This window comes from Notamacropus eugenii, chromosome 1, assembly GCF_028372415.1.
Source record: "Notamacropus eugenii isolate mMacEug1 chromosome 1, mMacEug1.pri_v2, whole genome shotgun sequence".
Taxonomy (NCBI): domain Eukaryota; kingdom Metazoa; phylum Chordata; class Mammalia; order Diprotodontia; family Macropodidae; genus Notamacropus; species Notamacropus eugenii.
In genome coordinates this window covers 462,080,637-462,103,218 of record NC_092872.1, presented here as the reverse complement: position 1 = coordinate 462,103,218, position 22,582 = coordinate 462,080,637, and the positions used below count along the sequence as shown (strand labels likewise).

Here is a 22,582-nt window from a genome sequence, read left to right as displayed (position 1 = left end):
GTACCAAAAGTACAAATAAAAACTCCATTATGTACATTTTGCAAGTTACTATTTCTGAAATATACTAGCTTGAAAATTTTCTCTCAAAATCATACTTTTAAAGACTCCATTAAAAAAAACACATATTCTTTTGGAATGTATATCCAGTCAAAGAAATTCAGCACTATTCTTTTTTATGTCAGTTAAAGATGGCTGAATTTCTCCCACTATAGCTTCTGAAAACAGATACCACTCCCCCATACTACACCACAATCTATTGTGTAGAAAGAATCACTTTTTAAAATGAAGTCCAAGTGCAATAGTGACAGGACCAAGAGATAAAACTAAAATGTCTCTCAGAATAAACACAAATAAATGCTGTAGTTCCAGCATAACTACAGGGAATTTTATGAATTTTTTTCTTCTGTATCCAAGTTCTATACTAGTATTTTACATCATAATTAAAATAATTGCATTATTATTATCTTTTAGTCAGTTAATAAAATGAAGAACTTTGAAGGTAAGCAAGTTAGCCCACGGCTTTTCATTCTGTAATTTTTGCTTGCTACTACGTCATATTCATTTGGCTAAGAAATGATAAAAGCTGTAATTCCAGGTCTAAGAGCCACCACACCAATACTTGTCACAAGCTCCAACTTGACTTTAAAATTTGGGTAAATCACCTCAGGTCACTCTGAAAATTATAACTGCCCTGAATGCTGACTTAAAAGAACTTCAGATTTGGAAGGCATAACTAGGAATGAAATTGAATAAAGACATGATTTTTCTTTACTTGCTAGGCTCAATCAGGTAATGAATGGGAGTGAAGTTTCCAGGAAAACCAGACATTATCAGCAAAACTCACACCAAGGTAAAGAATGAATAAAAGAACCTTGCAATCTTAGGGGGGGGTCTCATTCTCTAACCTAGAAGTGAAATAATCAGAAGACCAGAGAGCTAAAGGATGATCTTTCACTACCATCCCCTTGATCTGACAAGCATTGTGGGAAAATATATCCCAAACTGGCCCAACTCTGAGCTTCCTAGAAGCTCATGATTTAATTCCCCTTCACTTTAAGTCATAGAACACAACGGAGAGGAAGAGGAAGTTAGAAAAGATGAGGCCTGAAAGGCTAAAAAGTTGTTTCTTTATTTCCAGGGATAACAACAGCAGCCTGGTTTCTACTGGAATGTGGACCAGAAAGGAAGCAATATTTTTTTCTAAGGGCAGCTACTGGATGCCTTCTGTGCAGGGAGGGAAGTAAGGAAATATGTGGGGAACAGGTTTTTCTTTTGTTTTGCTTTGTTTTCTACGTAAGTTCAGCTACCTGTTTTCGAGGGGAGCTGGGAGAGAAGTGAACAAATTTACTTCCAAGAATTGAACCAATCCATGAAACAAACCCCAATTCTCCCTGAACATATCAAGTGAACATAGTTTTTTTGCATGTAGTCTCCCCCATTAGACTGTGAGCTTCCTGAGAGAAGGGATGGCTATATTTTCTTCCTTTGCGTGCCCAAGGTTTAATACAGCACCTGGCACATACTAGGCACCTAATAAATGCTAGGATATTTTAAAAGACAGAGGAAAATCTCATAGCTAAGAATTCGGCCTGTGAGCTTATGTCTCTGGAGTGGACTGAACAGTGAGCAACTTTATTTCTAATCTTGGAGAAAGTGCCCGATGGCTGGGGGCGCTCTGGGGCAGAGGCCAGAGGCAACCTTATTTAGGGTATGCAGTTTCCAGGGGACGTCCAGCTATCCTTATTTGGACGGGGTGGAAAGGGGCAAGCTTTGTTGGTAAAAAGAGGTCAGCCTCCCGATTTCGGGGTGAGAGGAGGGATACGGAGCATATCTATTCCAAAGAAAATGGGGCAGCAGGCTGCTCCTTGGGGAGGTGGAAAGAGACCTAAGGGCAAACCTGTTTCTAAAAATGGAACTGTCACTTGATTAGGAGGAAGCAGCAAGACACAGGGGGCAAACATTTCTAAAAATGAGGCCATCCGTTGACTGGGGGGGAGCAGGCAGAAAGAGAGGCAAGGGGCAAACCTACTAAGAGTGACCGTGCCTGACTTTCGGGAGGTGCAGAGAGTGGTGGGGAGTAAAGGTATTTCTAAAAACGGGACCAAAGGCTGACTTGAAACTAGAAGCTTGTTTCTCAAGAATGCGGCCGTCGCCTGATTTCGGGGCACTGGAGACAGAGGGGGCAAACATTTCTAAAACTGGGGCCACAGATGACTTGAGGGAGGGTGCAATGAGACACAGGGGACAACTATTTCTGAAAACGAGGCTATCGCCAGATTTGGGGGAGAGAATCAGGGGACGAAAGCAGGGCCTGACTCGGGGCGCCGCAGCTTCTGGGGGCACCCAGGCTGCAAGCAGAGGCCAAACTTATTTCCAAGAACCGGGCTGCCCGCGTGCCAAACCTGAACGCTTGGAGCGGGCCCTCCGCTCCAGGACCTTCCAGCTGACGTCAGCCATGAGCCCCTTCGCCCCCGTCATGGCTACCCCGGCCGCCGCCGCTGCAGCTACCGCCGACGCCGCCGCCTCCGCTGGTGCCCGGGTCAATATGTCCCCGGCTGCCCCAGCCCAGCCTCCCGGGCACCCTCCCCAGGGCCGCCCCTCCGCGCATGCCCCGCCTCCGTCCCCGGCCCCCGTGAGCCCCGCCCCCCTTTCCACGCCTCCGTACGACACTGTCGCAAAGGTGGCCCCGCCCGGAAGTGGTTTGGACCGGCTTCTTCTTCCCTGGGAGCCCCGCCTGGGGCCGCAGAGAAGACACTGAGCTCTCCGCACCGGGGACCGGGGACCGGGGAGACGGGGGTGCCGAGTTGTGACGCGACTTCCGGTGGACCTGGGGTTAGGCGATTGGTGGCTCCCGGAGGCGCTGCCAGGCCTGGGCCGGCACCGGGGCCGGACGCGGGGTCTGGGGTTGGGCAGAAGGCGCTGACAGGTCGGGGAGGGCAGGCCGCAGGCACGGCTGAGCGATGGCAACGGCGGCCGCGGGCCGGCTTGTGGGCGCCTGGGCGCTGCTGGCTCAGCTGCTGGGACTGGGACTCGTGGGCCCGGGCCCCGCCGGAGCGCTGCACAACGTCACGGGCGAGCTGTTCGGTCCCGAGGCCTGGGGGACCGTGGCCGCTTTCGGGGACTTCAACTCGGACAAGCAGACGGACCTGTTCGTGCTGCGGGAAAGTCAGTGTCGCCTCCTGACAGCTCCTTCTGCCCCATCCTGGTGCCATCCTCCTGACCTTCCCTCTGCCTTCCCCATCCCATCCCTAAGCCCCCACCCCTCATCTCCATCCTCAGAGCCTCATCCCTGTTCCCACCCTTTTCCAGGACCTGGCAGCCTTTAAACTCAGATCCTAACAGCCCCCCTCCCTACCCTGGCTATCTTGGACCATCCTCCTGATAGTCCTGCCTCTTGTCTCCACCATCTCCATACTCTCGACAGCTCCCCTTCTGTCCCCTTTCTTCCCACATCCATCTCCAGAGCCCAGACAACGCCTGTTTCCAGTCCTCAGGCCCTGTCCCTACCATCCTCCCATTTTCCTGACGGTGCCACTTCCTGCCTCTACCATCTTCATCCTCCTGAGAGCCCCTCTCACTGCCTCTGCCCCTCCCCTGAGCCCTAACAACACCCCATCTCCATTCTTAGTCTCTGACAGACTTCTTCCTTGCCTCCACCATCTCTGCCCCATTCTGAAGAAAGACCCCTACCCATCTGCTTAGCACTGCCCATATCTATTCTAGAGCCTGACTACCCCACCCACAGTCCCCATCCTTCTTCTGACAGAGTCCTTAACAGCCTTTCTCAGCATCTCACTCCCAGCCCCTCTCTCTTTCCTCTCCTCTTTCCTGTTCCTCCATTCCCAGTCCTTGGTTTTAGCTCTGACAGCTTCTTCCCGTTCCCAGTCTACCCTAAGGTTTCTTAATAGCTTCATCTCTTCATCCTCAGACACATGCTAGGAGTCTTAATGGCTCCTCTGTCCTAAGATACTAACTGTCCTCTTTCTCTCCCTCCCCCAGCCCACCCTCCAGCAGCCCCTAAAAAGCCCATTCTTCCTCATGACTCCCTCCTCCAATTTTCAGTGTCCTTACAGTTTATTTACTTTATTTCCTTTATAGTAATTCTTCCCAATTACCCAAAATCTATGGAGCTCTGGCAACTCTTCACATTATCTCCATTCACTCAATATATAAAATATTTCTAAGGCTGTAATAACTCCTTCTTGTTCCTTCTCCTAAACTTCAATAGTTTACTCTTCTTCCATTCTCCCCTTAAACATGGCATACGTGTTCATGGATGCTAACAGCTCTTTTCTATCAACATGTCCATCTTCAAAATGATAACAGCTCCCTTTCCTGGCCCCATCCCTACCTGAGTCTCCCCAGATCCCTCTCTTTCCTCTAGGTACCCTAAGATAAAGCAATTTGTTCTAGTGAAGCTCTGTCATAAGGCTTCGTATGTCTTAGTTCTGGGCCTGTTAATGATCCTAGTCATGTTCTATTCTAATCTTGGCTCAGTTATTAACTGTGTTACCTTGGGCAAGTCATCTGTGGAGGCCACTTTTTCCTCCTCTGTGAAGCAAGGATACTGGACTGTATAATCTCCAATCTATATAATCTTCCAGCTTTCATATTCTAAGATTCTAATAACTTATTCCCATGTTCATGTTCAAGATTTCCTTGCTCCATGCTGACACCCTTAAGAATACAAAACAACCTCACCCTTGTTAGACACTGACAACTTCCACCTTTTCTCTCAGTTGTCCCAGCTATGTCTATTTCTTCCTTGGAGTTAACCTGCAGTGATTATTCTCCTTGACCATAAATCCACACAGCTTAATACCATATATTTTCTTCATACTCAGATCTCCGAAGATTTGGTCTACATGCTGTGGAACATCCCTAACCTTACTTATCTAGTGATCCTTCTCTGTATTCCTGACTCTCACCCTTCCCTGGATCCTGATTTTACTTACTCCTAATACCCATGTCAAATTTGTGATTCCTAGGAAATGTAGATCTTCAACTGTCTAACCAGAATCTTTTATAAATTTGGAAGATAGGCAGTTTATCAGCATAGGGAGTATTTTAATTCAAGATTAAAGGAGGGAGAAGTTGACTTCAGCCAACGGCTGACATTTGGAATAGCAAACCAAAGTAAGGTTCTGCATGATCCTCAGTAGGATTCCAGACTTTCTCAGACTCCAGGCATTTTCCCTTTGACTCTGCTTCTTATAAGAAGTAGAGAAATTGTCAGCTACATTATATAATTTTTTTAAAAGTTTTGCTTTACAAGGTGTAGTCAGTAAATAAACATAAGAATGTAAAGCAATTAAAGTTTTTTAAATATCAGTCTGTCAGCTATTTGAGTGTCTTTTTTGTGTGTGTGCCTTGTAACATATTAAGTAGTTTTTTGTTTTAGGTGTGATTTTATTATGGTGAGTTAACTCCAGCGTAGAAACTCCCTCCACCAGTGTATGTGACAACTTGTATGAGAAAATTAAATTTGACACTGAGAGAGGCTGTGACTTCCCCATGACCACATAGCTAGTACATATCAGAGGCAGGGCTCTGAGCTCAGGCCTTCCTGACTTCAAGGGTACATTTCACTACTATATGGAAAAAAAGACAAGTTGTATAGGACAGGTATAGTACCTGTCCTCAGTTAGTTGAGATAAATCTTTTTATGAGCAAATACTTAATGGTAATCTTACAAATAAAGACCAACCCCCTTACTCTCTTCTAGAAAACAGGATTAAGACATGATTTGTAATGTTTTATCAGTCTACTTTCTGTGTTTTAAGGGAAAGATTTGACCCCATAATAACAGCAACATAATAATGAGTTTTAATGAATTTCTACTGTTAAGATGAGCTATTCTGGCTCCTTATAGAAGCTATCTTCTTAATATTGTGTTTATATCTTCTTATATGGTTCTTCATGCCCAATAATGGAATATCCTACAAGAATCCCTCTCCTATTAGTGTTACACATTGGTTTTAAATATCCCTGAATGTATATATGAGATAGAATAGATCAGAGGAGAAAAGGGAATTTGGAAATTCCATATCCAAAGAATAGTGCCTGCATTTTTTTTAAGTGCCAGAGCCAACCATTACTGTGATTTGCTACACAAATACATTTGTTCAAGTCTTCTCTAACACAATTCTTACTTCTTTTAGGAAATGATTTAATCATCTTTCTGGCAGACCAGAAGGAACCCTATTTTAAACCCAAAGTAGCACTATCCATGAAGTAAGTATGTAATTTTCTTCTTGTAAAATACTATTTGTTTGTAGATTGATGAATGAGAACTAATTTGTTGAAGTATGTTCTATATGATGGGTTTTTTGTCTGACTTGGATTCTGAATTTTAAAGTTGATGGTAAAGAAAAAGTTCATACTGAGCTTTCAGCATCATACTAATTTGGGCATTCCATTTTTAAAGCATCTCTTGAGGGCAAGGTTCTAGGGAGATAAAGACAGTGGAAAACAGTGGAGCTTATATTCTACTGGGAAGATAAAACATTTACACAGGTAAATAAATGCAAGATAATTAGAGGAGAAAACAAGCACTGGCAATCAGAAGAATTAGGGAGAACTTCCTTTATAAATTGGCAGGTCATATGATCAGCAAAATAGAGACTAGATATTTTCTCCAGTACCTGTTAACTCTCAAAATAAATAAAAAATCAGCCACCCCAAAATTGGAATTATGAGCCAGAGATAGAGCAATTACAACTATCTCCATATGACAGGAAAACAAAAATCCCCCCAAAATAAGAGCCTTGTGAATAAGCACAGTACTAACTCAATACCTGAACTCCACCAGCCTCCACATTCCAATAGGGTATACAGACTATCTCACATACTTGTGCTCTGGGACCCACTCAGGAGTTTTCCTGTTCATAAAGTCTTTGCCAGCGTACCTATCCCTCCTTTACCCCAGCATTCTGCCTTAATAAGCTCAGAGGAGTGGGAGATATAGGAGCAGGAGGACCATGCACTACTTTGAACAGCCTGTAGGTTCAGAAACCCTAAAACAGCAGAAACTCTACCCTCCCTTAATCTTGCAAAAAGCAGCAGACACTCAGTCCTATGATAGAACCAAAGATCACAGATGACTGGGGTAGGGGACTACTATATGGTGTTATACGAGGCCCAAATAAAAGGTTAGAGGCATCCAGCTGGGCCCAGACCAGTTCCCTACAGAAGTTAGTTGGGGCAGGGCCAGTGAAAAGTGAATTCCCTAATGAAAGAGGAGGCTGAAATAGTTTTGATGTCCAGCTCGTAAGAATAAGTGCACTAAATTAAAACCACTAAAGATATCAGTAAGAAAAAAATTAAATTAAAACCTAGAACCCAAAAAGAGAAGTCATCAGGGAATATACGTAATTAAATTAGAACAGAAGATAAATAATTATACAACTAAAAATTCTAAAACTATCTAAATAAATATTGCAAGACAAAGTAAACCATACCACCATCTGGTGGAACATAGAACCATGTGGATTCCCCAAAGACCATAGAACTGCAGCAGGATGTTCCAGAATGTTCAAGAGCCAAATCAGAACCTTAAGAGAAGAATTTAGATGGGAACAAATGACAGGATTTATGTCCCACAAAGCAGAAATATTTACCACAATAGAAAAAGTTAAACCCATGATGGCAAATCTCTCCAGACAAGCAAAAGAGATAACAGATTGGGAATACAGCTATACTGAAATGAAAGAAAATCTTGGCAAAGAAAAGAAAAAAAAATAATGTAAAGCAGTTAACAGTCAAACTCAAAAACAGATCCCTGCCAGGTTGTATGTTGACTTAGAAAACCACAAATTAACATTACCTGTATTGTATTATATATTCATTTATTTTTCTTAAACATTTCCCAGTTGTTAAAATTCCCCATTTTAATCTGATTCCAGCAGTTTTGCGGACTTGGCCTTGTGAGTTTGACACATCTGATGTAAAAGAAAGAACACATTCCTTTATAAGCTATAAACATTGATCTTGAAGACAGGATTTGTAGAGAGAACTTAGGATATAGACCTCCTAGAAAAGAATGACACATCAAAAAACCCCAAAACTTAACAGTATGGTGGAAGAAAGAATACCAAAAACAAAACAAAAACACGCAAAACCTTTCCAAAACTTATGAATGCAGAAAAAAAGCTCCAATAGAAAAAAATCAGCAAATCACTTCCAGAAAAACAATATGCTTCAAGATACGTAATCTTTAAATTTCTCAGTTGCAGTAATAAAAAAACATTCTTCAAATAACTAAGAAAAAGACTTTAAAATATATAGGAAAGTTCAAATAACATAAGACTGTAAAACACCTATAAGAAACCATGGAAGGTAATGGGATAATATATTCTAACTCACAAAAGAACTCAAAATTAAACCCAAAATGGCATACCCTGAAAATCCAAGCCTTATCATCAATTTTTAAAAAGATGACTATTCAGTGAAAGAGATGCATTTGAAACATTCCTTCTTCCCCCAAAAAATGTGAGGAAAAACTTCCTATAATAGGTGATACCTTTGGATTGTAATATGGCCTTCTTAATATTTTTTTGAGTTGTAGACCCTGTTGGCCATCTGATGACATCTATGAACCCGTTCTCAGAATGTTATTTTTAAATGCATAAAATGAAATACGCAGAATTACAAAAGAAACAATATTAAAATACAATTATGTAGATTTTGTTTTTTTAAAGTTTACAGACCTCAAATTAAGAACCCAGGTTCTAAGGGCTGGGATGAAGGAGGTAGTGCATTCTAGGCCAAAGGCAAGAGATAGAATTTGGGAAAGAGGGTAACAGTGAGTATGTATGTCACTTTGGCTGAAGTGTACAGTGTATATAGGGAAATTATGTGAAATAAGCCTGGAAAGGCTTATAAAATTAAGTTGTAAAGAACTTTAAATGCCAAGTTGAGGGGGATTTTATTTTTTCATAACATCAATAGAGAACCACTGAAGATTCTTGAATAGAAGAGTAACATGATCAGACCTGTTTTAGAAAGATGATTTTGACAAATGTCTAGATGATGTACTGAAGAGAAGAGAGACTGGAAGTAGGGAGGCCACTTCAGAGACTGATACAACAGTCCGGGCAAGAAAGTATGTGGTAGAACTTGTGTTGAGTGGGAAAGAGAGAGTAGGGAGAAGTCAGGGGTAAAGAATGAAGAGGAGAGGATTAATCCTAAAAGATGTCATGATGACAAAGTCAACAAGAAATAAGAATGAACAACTGATTTAGATTTGGGGTGGGGGGAGATGAGAGAAAGATAAGAGGTGAGCATCACTCTTAGGTTGCAAACCTGGTTGAGTAGAAGTATGATAATTGCCTTTAACCGACAATAGGAAGCTTTGAGGGAGGGATGGCTTTGGGGTGTAAGAGAAAATGAATTCTGCTTTGGGCACATTGAGTTTACCATGAAACATTCAGTTGGAGATATCCAACTAGTAATTGATGATGTGGAACTGGAACCCAGGAGGGAGATTAGGGCAAGACAATACAAATTTGGGAGTCCTTTGTTTAGAGATAGTAATGGAACCCATGGGAATTGATGAGATCATCAGGAATAGAGTAGGGAGAAAAGAGGAAACCTAGATAGCCTTCAAGGATAGCTACCTTTATAGACAAGACATTGAAAATTATCCATTTCACAAAAACCTGGAAAGACTTCCATGAACCGATGGCTAAGTGAAGTGAGCAGAACCAAGAGAACATTGTACACAGAGACAGCAACATTGTGCAGTGACCAACTTTGATAGATTTAGCTCTTTCAGCAGTACAATTCCAAAAGACTAATGGAAAATGGTATCCTCATCCAGAGAAAGAACTATGGAGTGTGAATGCAGATCAAAGCATACTATTTTCTCTTTTTTTGTTTTTTTCTTCCTTGTGGTTTTCCTCTTATGTTCTCATTCTTCTTTCACAACATGACTAATGGGGAAATATGTTTAGTATGATGGTACACGTATAACATATCAGATTGCTTATCATCTTGGGGAGGGGGAGGGAAGGGAGACAGGAAGAAAAATACTTGAAACTCAAAATCTTATAAAAATGAATGTTGAAAAAAATGAAATAAATATATATATTAAAAAAATTAAAAAGAAAAAAAGTTATCCATCAAAAATGAATGCAAAGAAGTGGTCAGACAGGATACGAAAGAGAGCATTGAGGCAGTGAGAACTTGGTGGTCAACAGTGAAAAGCTGCAGAGGGATCAAGAAGGATGAGAACTGAAAAGAGGCCATCAGATTTGTTGATTCAACAAATACAGGCTTATTGTTTGACTTGAAGAGTGAAAGGTATGGATGAGTGGAGGCAATGAGAAGTAGAGAGGATTTTCTAGGAATTTGGTTGTGAAAGGGAAGCTAGTCAGCAAGATACTGTAAGCAGGTGGCATAGTTAAATGAAAACTGATAATGATGAGAGAGACCTAGTTATATATGTATATGGTGGACAGGGAACTAGTAAACGACAGGTTAGAGGGCCATACTGGGATCTAGGTAGAGGGACTGGTTTTACCAAATAGAAGAGCCACCATTTCTTTAGAGACTGCAGCAAATGAGGAAAGAATGGAGGATAATGTAAAGAGATTTTAAGATACAAAACTGGAAAAAAGGGAGAGCAAGAAGGCAAGCGTTGGATGGTCTGCAGACTGTGGGAAGGAAAGTAATATATAATAAGATTGGAAAGAAAAGTTGATGATGATTTGTGAAGGGCTCTCTAAAAGAAAACTTTTATTTGATCCTGGAATCAAAAGGGAGCCAATGGAGTTTATTGAGTAGAAGTGGCCTACATTTAAAGAAGTCACATTGGCAGCTATGTGGAGGATGGATTGGAAAGGGGAAAGATTTGAAGCAGGAAACTAGTTAAGAAGCAGTTCACCTCCAATCACCTCCTGAAAGAGATTCCAAAAGGAAAACTCCTAGGAACAGTGTAGCCAAATTCCAGAGTTCCTAGGTCAAGGAGAAAATATTACGAACAACCAGAAAGAAACAATTCAAGTATTGTGGAAACACAATCAGGATAATACAAGATTTAGCAGCTTCTATATAGAGAGATTAAAGGGCTCAGAAAATGATATTCTAAAGTCAAAGGAGCTAGGGTGAAAATCAAGAATCACCTACCCAGCAAAACTGAGTATGATCCTTCAGGGGAAGAAATTGATATTCAATGAAATAGAGGATTTTCAAGCATTCTTGATGAAAAGATCAGAGCTGGGAGAAAATGTGACTCAAATACCAGATTTGTGAGAATCATGAAAAGGTAAACAGGAAAGAGAAATCATAAGATACTTATTAAAAGTTGAACTATTTACATAGACAGGGCACAGGGTGAATTGAATATGAAGAGATATCTAAAAAATAAAGTTTAAGAAGTGAGACAAGAATGTACTGGGAGGGGTACAGTGGAATAAATTGTCTCACATAAAAGAGGCAAGAAAAAGCTTTTACAGGGGAGGGGAAGAGGGGGGAGATGCAAAGGAATGAGTGAACCTTACTCATCAGATGTGGTTTAAGGAGGGAATAATACCCACACTCAGTTGAGTATAGAAATCTATAGTAGAGAAGGAGATAGTAGAGATAGAGATAGAGAGAAGGGATGATAGAGAGAAAAGGGATGATAGAAGGGAGAACAAATGGGGGGAGGGAGTAATCAGAAGCAAACATTTTTTTCTCTTTTTAATAATTATTTTTTCATTATTATTTATTTGTTTTCAGTTTTCTACAATCGCTTCCATAAGTATTAGATTTTCTCTCCCTCCTTCCTCCTCCCTCCCTGAGACGGCATGCAGTCTTATATGGGTTCTATACATATATTCTTATTAAACAAATTTTCACAATAGTCACATTGCATAGAAGAATTAAAACTAATGGGAGACACCATAAGAAAAACTCAAACAAAACAAAACATAACACAAGAGAAAATATTCTTCATTATGCATTCCAATTGCATAGTTCTTTCTCTCGATATGGATGGCATTTTTCCTCAAGAGTTCTTTAGTAACACTTTAGGTCCTTGCATTGCTGTGAAGGGCTTAGTCTACCAGAAAAATTCCTCATACACTGTGGTTGTTACTGTGTTCAGTGATCTCCTGGTTCTGCTCTTCTCACTCAGCATCAATTCATGTAAGTCCTTCCATGCCTCTCTGAAGTCTTCCTGTTCTTCATTTCTTTCTTATAGCACAATAGTATTCCATTACATTCATATGCCACAACTTGTTCAGCTATTCCCCAATTGATGGGCATCCCCTTGATTTCCAGTTCTTGGCCACTATAAAGAGAGCTGCTCCAAATATTTTTGTACATGTGGGACCCTTTCCCATTTTTATCATCTCTTGGGGATACAGCCCTAGAAGTGATATTGCTGGGTCAAAGAGTATGCCCAATTTTGTAGCCCTTTGGGCATAGTTCCAGATGGCTCTCCAGAATGGTTGGGTCAGCTCATAGCTCCACCAACAATGAATTAGTGTTCCAACTTTCCCACATCTTCTCCCACATTTATCATCTTCCTGTTCTGTTAGCCAATCTGATACGTGTGATATGGTACCTCAGAATTGTTTTGATTTGTATCTCTCTAATCAATAGTGATTTAGAGCATTTTTTCTTATGATTATAGATAGCTTTAATTTCTTCCTCTTAAAACTGATTGTTCATATCCTTTGACTATCAATTAGGGAAATGACTTGTATTCTTGTAAATTTAAGTCAGTTTTCTGTGTATTTTAGAAATGCGGCCTTTATCGCAGACTCTAGTTGTAAAAATGCTTTCCCAGTTTTCTGAGAAGGAAACACTTTTGAGGTAGGACAGGGTCAAAGGAGAGAATAGAATAAATGGGGGGGAGGGGAATAGGATGGAGGAAAATATAGTTAGTCTTTTACAACATGACACTATTATGGGCTTGTTTTTTGCATGACTACACATGTATAACCTACATCAAATTGCTGCCTTCTCAATGAGGGAGAGAATGTGGAACTCAAAGTTTTAAAAACAAATGTTAAAAAATGTTTTTATGTGCAACTGGAAATAAGTTATATGGGCAGTGGGGTCTAGAAATCTATCTTGCCCCACAGGAAAATAGAAGGAAAGGTCATAAGAGAAGGGAGGGATGTGATAGAAGGGAGGGCAGATTGGGGGAAAGAATTATCAGAACGCATGCCATCTTGGAGTGGGGGGAGGGGAAAGAAAATTTGGAACTCAAAATCTTGGGGAAGTGAATGTTGGAAACTAAAAATTAATTAATAAATATTTTTAAAAATTTAAAAAAGTAGTTCAATAACCAAAAGTGATGAAAATATAGACTAAGATAGTAACCATGTGAGTAGAGAGATGGGTATGAATGCAGGAGATATAGAGAATGTGGGAATGACAAAATTTGGCAACTGATTAGACATGTGGAGTGAAAAGAAGGGAGTCAAGATCGATTCCAAGGTTACAGACTTGGATGATTAGGAGGATGTTGATGCCCTTAAAACAGAGAAGTTCAGAGGATGGGAAGATTTAAGAGGAAATATACTGAGTTCTGTTTTGGATATGTTGTTTTATATGCCTATAAAATATATACAGTTTGAAATGTCCAGTAAGCAATTGGAGTTGTATACAAAGTGCTCAGGAGAGAGACTAATGCTGGATATGTAGATCTAGGAGTTAGCCGCATAGAGATATGGGAGCTGATGAGCTCATCAAGAGGAGAAGAGTGAGAACAGAGACTTAGGTTACAGTTATGGGGGCAGATAATGAAAGATGAGCTTGTGAATAATACCAAGGAGCTCCCAGACAGGTAGAAAAATCGAGAGAGGAAAATATGTTGAAAAAAAATTTTTTTTCCAAAGAGGAACCATGAATAGTCTTTAATAGTATTAAATTCAGTACAGTAGTGAAAAAGAATGCGAAAAAGCCATCAGATTTGGCAATTAAGCAATTATCAGTAACTTTTGAGATAGTTTTCAGTTGAATGACGATGTAGGAAGCCAGATTGTAAAGGACTGAAATGTGCGTAAGAGAAGTGGAGGCAAAGGGTATTGATAACTTTTTCTAGGAGTTTGGCTCTGAAAGGAAACCTCCACTCTTCTCCATTAGCATATTGGACACCTTCCAACCTGAGAGGCTTATCTGCTTATGTCATCTCTTTTATCATTTTAGTGCTGTCCATGGGGTTTTCTTGGCAAAGATACTGTAATGGTTTGCCATTTCCTTCTCCAGTGATCACCTTTTGTCAGAACTCTCCACTATGACCTGTCCTTCTTGGGTAGCCCTGCACAGGATAGCTCATAGTTTCATTGAACTATGCAAGCCTTCCACCATGACAAGTCAGTGTTCCAGGGAGGAGCTCGCTGGTACTGTGTTACTTTTCTGTTTGTATCTCCAGCAATTAGCACAGTGCTTTGTATGCTTCATTTTTCTATTACTGTAACTCCAGAAATCAGCCGTGTTGAGACATGTAGACTGATTTACATAACCCTAGTAGAATAGGGTCCATGAAGTTATATAATGAGATAGACAAAGGGCGCTGGAGCCTTTTTACTGATCTAGGGTAAGTGGACCCTAGGCATCACACTTCTAACTAGACCAGTTGTAAACTGGATTAGGTAAGGATAAATAGGAGTTGGGAGAGTTTCTTTGGTGTCAGGTGTTACACTTATGAATTCATCAATCATTCTGGTTCTTTTCTGTCTTCTGGTTTTCTGTGAGGGAAAAGGCCTAGTCTAACACACTATCGTATATGTAGATATTTATTCCAGTCCAGTGTGTAAATGTAGATGTGTTATAAGGGAAAATTAAAGGACTGCCTTGCCAAAATTCTTTGAGAACCCTATTTCAAATATACATATTTCATATCTACATGTAAGTTTATAGCAATATATAATCATGTATACATATATATCTTAATGAAATCAATTTAAATTTTATAAATACTGGTTTTTCCTGCTTTCACTCAAGTAAAGGAAGATGTGTTTTAAAAATGTCAGTTGTCATTTTAATAAAAGGTAATGACACACGTTATCTTGACAATATCTTGGAAATCTTCACATTGTCTTCATCATGCCTTCCAACCCACCATATCCCTATTTTCTATTGATGACTACCTGCTCTTTGAGAGACAATGCAGTGTTAACTTAAATAGCAAACTTTCAAGTAAAGAGGAAGTATTTTTTATTCATTCTCTCTTTCCCTTTTTTGTCAGGGGAAAAATGTCCTTCAGCCTTTACAGGAATAACTTCTCCACCTTTACCTCTAGTTTTATCCTCTCATCTTTGGTCTCTTCTTTATGATAGCTCCTTTACTTTCACCTACAGGCCTACCCAAATCTCTTCCATAAACTAAAAGCCTTCCCTTTGATCCTGCTACTCCATTAAGCTGGCATGCCATTTCTTCCTTTAAGCATGGTATACTGGAACCAGTTCATACCAGCTCTCAAAAGCTAAATATTGAGTTTTCATTGTGAACATTTACACCTCAGAAGTTGGCAAATGCAAAAAATCAAGGCTTGATTTATTGTTTTGTTGATGGTATAGACTTAAGAAAGTGACACAGAAAATGTTAATAAAACAAATAAAACTTATGTGTGTTATGCATATGTTTTTAGGGAGAGAACTGGTTGTTAAACATGTAGTAGCATACCACTGAGCATGAATCCAACCTCTGCCACTTAACTGAGTGTATACTTCTAGGCAAATCATTTAACATTCCTGTGAGTCTGCTTCCTTTCTGTTAAAAAAAAAAAAAAGGAAATATTAATACTTATACTGTCTGATTCAATTCAGAGTTGTGAGGATAACACTTTGTAAACACTAACATACTATAATTAATCAAATATATTATCATTATCATTATTAAAAGTTTAATCTATTTTCACTGCCTCTTCATTCTTGTACTTATTCCTGAACCTTGTGCTATTTGACTTTTTAAAGACTATACTTTAGTTTAAGATTATTATTGCTCTCCAAGACTGGTTTGATGAAAATGATAGGGAAATTCAGAAGTTGCTAAATGAAAAACGAGAACTCCACAGAATTTACCAGCAGGATAGTTCATCCACCTCTAAGAAGGCAGCATTTAATTCATCAAAAGCAAAGTACAAGCAAAGCTTAGAGAGATGCAAGATTCCTGGCTCAGTAAGAAGGCAGATGAAATTCAGTTTTATGCTGATCGTAGCAATCCAAATCACTTTTATGATTCCCTGAAAGCTATTTATGATCAAAAACCTATGGTGCATCACAACTACTCAGTGCTGATGGAGCCACATTGATTAGTGATAAGGACATGATCTTAGAGAGATGGGCTGTGCACTTCCATAGTGTTCTCAACAGACCATCATCAATCAATGTTGAGGCCATTTACCATTTACCTCAGGTTGCAGTCAGCCCCTCCTTAGCTGAACTTCCAACTGAAGAAGTTTTGAGGGTCATTAGGCTCCTTTCATGTGGCAAAGCACCTGGTGCTAATTCTATTCCAGTTGAGATTTACAAGGTAGGGGAACCATTGCTCATACGAAAGCTGACTGAAATTTTTCAGGTTATATGGCAAGAGGAGGTTTTCCCCCAGGAGTTCAAGGATGCCTCCATTGTCCATCTCTATAAAGGTAAAGGGAATCGATTGTCCTGCGACAATCACAGGGGGATCTCTCTCTTAATCATTGCTAGCAGAATTCTTGCTAGCATTCTCCTTAATAGGCTGATCCTTCACCTGGAAGATGGTCATATACCTGAGAGCCAGCGTAGCTTCAGAAAGGGCCAAAGAACAGTCAATATGGTGTTTGCTGCCCGACAACTCCAGGAGAAATGCCAGGAACAGAACAGAGGTCTGTATACAACATTGTAGATCTGACCAAGGCCTTTGACACTGTTAGTCATGAGGGCTTATGGAAAATTATGTCAAAATTTGGTTGCCTGGAGAAGTTCATCAATATTGTACTTCAATTTCATGATGGCATGTTTGCCCGGGTTCTGGATAATGGCAGTGCTCTCGTGCCTTCCCAGTCACCTGAGTGAAACAGGGCTGTGTGTTCGCTCTCATGCTTTTTAGCATGATGTTTCCAGCCATGTTGACAAATGCTTTCAATGAGGATGAACACGACATCAAGTTCAACTACCATACTGATGATAAGTTCTTCAATTTGAAAAGGCTACAAGCCAAGACCAAAGTGGAAAGAGTGTTGGTGCATGATTTTCTATTTGCAGATGATTGTGCACTCAATACACCCTCTGAAGCTGAGGTGCAACAAAGTATGGGTCAATTCTCTGCCGCCTGCGTTAAATAATTAATACTAAGAAAACACAGGTGCTCCATCAGCCACCACCACACCATGCATACGTGCAACCATCGGTTCCAACAAATGGAGAAGTTTTGAATGCTATGAATAAGTTCACTTACCTTGGTAGTGTACTTGGTAGTGATAATGTGCTTGATAGACACATTGCCAGAGCTAGCTCAGTGTTTGGGAGGCTCCAAAGAAAAGTTTGGGAGAAAAGACTGACTACCAAACTGATGTTCTACAGAAGCGTTGTGCTGACCTCATTGTTATATGCTTGTGAAACATGGACAGTCTACCAGCACCATGCCATGAAACTGCATTGCTTCCATTTGAACTATCTTAGGAAGATTCTGAGGATCACCTGGCAGGATAAGGTGATACTGAAGTCCTTACTCAAACTAAACTGCCAAGCATTCAAACTATGCTTCAAACAGTGTAATTCCAATGTGCTGACCATATTGTTCAAATGCAAAACATATGTTTGCCAAAAAGACTATTTTATGGAGAACTCACACAGGGCAAGTGTTCACATGGTGATCAGAAGAAGTGATACAAGGACACTCTCAAGGTCTCACTTAAGAACTTTAGAATTGATTGTGTGACTTGGGAGACACTGGCTCTGGACTGCTTAGCATGGAATGTCCACAACAGAGAAGGTTCTGCATTCTCTGAGCAAAGCAGAATTGAAACAGCTCAAAAGAAATGCAGGGTGCACAAATGTAGAGTATCCACCCCAAATGTTCCCACAGAATATTTGTGTCAGACCTGTGGTAGAGCATTCTGAGGTTATTGTATTGGTCTGATCAGCCACAGTCAGACACATTGAAACTTGACTTTAGCACAATGATGTCATTTTGGTCCGCTTTGAGAACAAAGGACAACAAACAAGGTCTCCATTTGTTAGTGCCTAAATGTGACCATTTTCTCAGATTTTGTCCTTAACCTACTATTCTTTTCTTTCTTTACTCAAAATTTACATTGACATTTTCAACTGTCTTGGTCACAGTACATGACTTTATGGAAAACTCTCTGGTCTATATCTCTAGCACCAACTTCTCTCCTGAGATTAAGTTCCCCGTTTTCAACTGATTGCTGACCTTTCCACATACTTATGCCATTATTTTTCTGAAATTTTGTCCAAACCCAAATTCCTTGTTATTCTTCCCTCTAACCCACTCCCACCCAAAAAAAACCCCACCCTTCCCTTCTTCCTATCTGCCATATCTCAATTAGTAGCATCAGCATCTTTCCATGCACTTAGGATCGAAGCCTGAGTATCATCCTACCCTTTACTTTTTTGGTATTCTCTGACACATGATTTCTTCGTCAGTATTGTTTTCATCTCATCTCCATCCTTTCATTCACATTTCCTCTTTTACTGTCCTAGTTTAAGTTTTCATGTCCTCTTGTTTGGACTATTGTTAGAACCTCTTACTGTGGTGTTTCTGCCTCTAATTAATTGTCCTTCTAGTCTACTGTACATACTACTACTGAACTGATTTTCATTTTAATGTTTTTAGTGTTTTTATTGATTTAGTGTTTACATTTGATTTTTGCATTATAGTCATTTCCCAACCTATCTCCCATCCAATATTGAATCCTTTGGTTTAACAAATAAATAACACCAAGAGAAAAACAAGAATGCATATGTTATTATAAGCAACATTCTACCCCTGTAGTCTCTCCCACCTCTTTTTTACCTAAAGAAGGGAGTCTTTTATTATCTTCTCTCTCAATTGATTTTCCCAAAGTGCCGCTGTGATCACCTCACTCCACTACTTAGAAACTCAGTGACTCCTTATTATCTGTAGAATAAAAGACATTTTCCCAAGTTTAACATTCAAAGGTGGCTCAAGAACCCATCCCAACTGGCCTTAAAATACACTACTGTCCCTCTCAAATCATGCACTCTAGTCAGCTTTTCATCTGATGTGCACATTCTCCCGTACAGACCTTTGATGTCTCACTTACACTCACTGTTCATTGTCTTCTCCTGTCAAAATTCTACCATTCCATCTTTGACGAGATGCTGTCTTAGTGAAACCTTCCTTTATTCTTTCCTGCCTCTCCCCTTCCTCTTCAGCTTCCCTCCACCAGTGTGTGTGTGTGTATGTGTGTGTGTGTGTGTGTGTGTGTAGGTGGTGTATTTCTTGAAGGCAAGGACTGTTGCTCATTTTTTTTCTGTTACTCATGGCACTAATGACAGTACTTTGTGATAACAAAAACTTAGTAACTGTTATTTTAACCTTTTGAAATCAAATTTAATTAAATTAGGCAAAACTAGGTTATCTTCTTGTATCTTTGATTAAGGTATCATGTAAGTGTGTAAATTAAGTTTAGTAACTGATGCTTACTTGAGCTTAGGTTCTAGGTTTAATTCCTATGACTATTGCTAATGCCAATAAACTTTCTTACTCCTTGTTAAGTAGAACTATATAATTATTCTTTGAAGTATATATAAAAGATAGTCAGTTGTATGGATATTTACATTTTGTGTGCATAATGCTCCAAAATAAAGTAAATATAGATGCTTCCTTCCATAATATGTCTTGACAAAAAATTTTAAATTCCTTTTTAGGAATCAAAGTTCATTGATAACAAGTGTAGTTCCTGGTGACTATAATGGAGATTCACAAATGGATGTCCTCTTAACATATCTTCCCAAAAATCATGTGAACAAGGAGTTATTAGTTGTTATCTTCTGGGGACAAAATCAAACACTAAGTAAGTATATTTATACCACGTATTAAATCTTTAATTTTTCGGTGAATATTAAAGTAAGCAATGTTCCTATTACTATTAACCTGAATATAACACAAGTGATTCTAGTCTCAGTTCATAGCTGTATAGTTCTAGTTATAGTTATTTGTGAGTGTAAGATTTAAATAGCAATTACTACCTTTGTTTCCCTCATTCAATTTTCATGTTATTTTTCTGGCTAAAGTGACAAGTGATTGTGCCTACAGAATTTTCTTATTTTTACATAATCAGTCCTCCAGAGGGAAAAAGAGATTGGTAACTATAAGGCTAGAATACAATCAGATGAAAAAAATTGAATTTAAAAGGTTTTATATACAGTTTTCTTAAGTTAATTCAATTTGATTCAACAAACATTTATTAAGTCCCTCTTATGGATAAGGCGCTAACCTGGGTTTTCTACTCAGGCAAAAATGAAAAGTAATTCCTACCCTTAAAGAGCCCATATTCTCCTGTGAGATTCAACATCTAAACTATTTAAGGAAAGAAAGAGCACTAACAACTAGAGCGTTAAGGGGGTTAGAAAAGGATATTCAATAAGATAGCATATAAATTGAGCTTAACTGAAGCTAGAGATTCTAAGCTTGGGAAATAGCCTTTTCAAAAGCACAGAAAATAGGATATAGAGAGAATTTTTGCAACAATAGTTGGGACATGAAGTATAAGAAGAACTCAGATAAGTCTAGAAAGATAGGCCAAAGATAGCTTGTGAAAGGTCTTGAAAAGTGTCATGGTCAGACCAGTTTTAGGAAAACTATTTTGACAGATATATGAAAAATATATGAAAGATGGAATGGGGAGAGACTAAAAGAAGGGAAACCACTTTGGAGTCTATTATAATGGTCTGGGCAAGAAGTAAGGAAGCCCCTGAGATCAGGGGTAGCCAGATAAGGGAGGGGCAGAAATATAATTTATAAAACTCGGCAAATGTTTGGAAATCAGGAATTAGAACAAAAAATCAACGATAACTCTGAGGTTGTGAACTTTGTTTGCTATAAGAATGGTGTTGTCCTCAATAGAAATAGGGAAATTTAGAGATGGTATGAATTTTGGGAAAAGATTGTAAGTTCCTTTTTTTTAGACATGCTGAGTTTGAGATATCTATGAGACATCCAAATGTAGATATCCTGCAAGCAGTCTTGTAGTACTGGAGTTCAGAAGGGAAATTAGGGATAAATATATAGATTTTGGCATTATCTATATGGAGATAATAATTGAACTGATAGGAGTTGGGATCACTAGGAGAAATGATCACTAGATCACTAAGAAAGAGGGTATAAAAAGGAGAAAAGCCTAGGACAGAATAATAGAGAAACACCTATAATTGGGGATGAGAGATGGTTATAATCCAGGAAACAAAACTGAAGATCAATTAGTCAGCCAACTTAGTAATCAGTTAAACACAAGGACTTCAGCTACCGGAATAAGGATTCACTCTTTGGTTAAAAACTGCTGGGAAACTGAACAGCAATATGGAAGAAATCAGATTCAGACCAACACCTTATATAAAGCTAAGTGCCAAGTAGACATATAACCTAGATATAAAAAGTCACATCATACATTTTAAAAACATTGAAAAAATTATCTATCAGATGGAGAAGTTGGGAGTTTAGCTGGGACTTGGAAAGTGAAAGAGACCAAGAGGTAATAGAAGAAAATTCAGACATGGAGTATTTCTAGTGAAAATGAAGTCAAGAGATAGAGTGTCTTGTGTGAGGAACAACAAGGGGGCCAGTGCCACTTGATTGCAGAATACATGATGGGAAAGTAAGGTAAGAGAGTAAGAGACTGGAAAGGTAAGAGAGAGATTATGAAAGACTTTAAATGACAAACAGCATTTTTTATTTGATCATGGATGTTAACAGGGAGCCTCTGGGGGATGATATGATCAGACTTGTACTTTAAGAAAATCAATTTGACAGGTGAATGAAGTAGGAAGAGACTTTTGACAGGGAATTATTGTAATTGTCCATGTGTGAGGTGATGAGATCCTTTACCAAAGTGGTGGTAATGTCAGTAGACAGAAAGGGGTAGATAAGAGAGATGTTGTGAAGGTAGAATTATCAGGATTTTATCATTATCAGAGATGAGAGTGAGCAAGGAGATGAGGATAATACCTAGGTTTGTAAGCCTTGGTAATGGGAGGATGGTGGTGCCCTTGATAGTGATAATATGAAGAGGAAAATCTTGGTAAGATAAAAGATAAAAGAGGAACATAAATGAGCTCAGTTCTGAACAAGCTGAACTTAAGTTGTCCGTGGGACATCTAGTTAGAGACACCTGGTATTAATTTGGAAATGTGAAAAGGTAAGTCAAGAGAGAAGTTAGGACTGGATAAGTAAATCAGGGAATCATCTGCATAGAAAAATAATCATTGAATCTATGGAAGCTAACAAGATTACCAAGTGAAATAATTAAGAAGGAGAAGAGAAAAGGAACCAAGACAGAACCTTGAGGAACTTGTAACATTAGTGAACAGGCCTGACTTGGATGAAAATACAGCAGAGAATTGAGGAGAGGTCAGAAAGATAGGAGGACAACCAGGAGGAGTAAATGTCTGAAAAATCTAGA

General features: G+C 39.3%; 2 protein-coding genes across 5 annotated transcripts in view; one reads left to right on the top strand and one right to left on the bottom strand.

Annotated features, from left to right (window-relative positions):
* The window catches only part of PHKB (phosphorylase kinase regulatory subunit beta), a 248,296-nt gene extending 245,713 nt beyond the window's left edge, over positions 1-2,583 (bottom strand). For 3 of the 4 annotated variants that reach the window (XM_072632137.1, XM_072632134.1, XM_072632136.1), the window contains exon 1: positions 2,403-2,554. In XM_072632137.1, coding sequence (XP_072488238.1) covers positions 2,403-2,478 — 76 coding nt within the window. In that variant the 5' untranslated portion in view covers positions 2,479-2,554. Of the gene's footprint in view, positions 1-2,402 lie in introns of all 4 variants that reach the window. The other variant, XM_072632135.1, reaches the window with a different exon arrangement.
* A 134-nt stretch (positions 2,584-2,717) lies between these two features.
* The window catches only part of ITFG1 (integrin alpha FG-GAP repeat containing 1), a 281,571-nt gene continuing 261,706 nt past the window's right edge, over positions 2,718-22,582 (top strand). Inside the window, exons 1-3 of the mRNA XM_072632138.1 lie at positions 2,718-3,165; positions 6,162-6,234; positions 19,833-19,978. Coding sequence (XP_072488239.1) covers positions 2,961-3,165; positions 6,162-6,234; positions 19,833-19,978 — 424 coding nt within the window. The 5' untranslated portion in view covers positions 2,718-2,960. The remainder of the gene's footprint in view (positions 3,166-6,161; positions 6,235-19,832; positions 19,979-22,582) is intronic.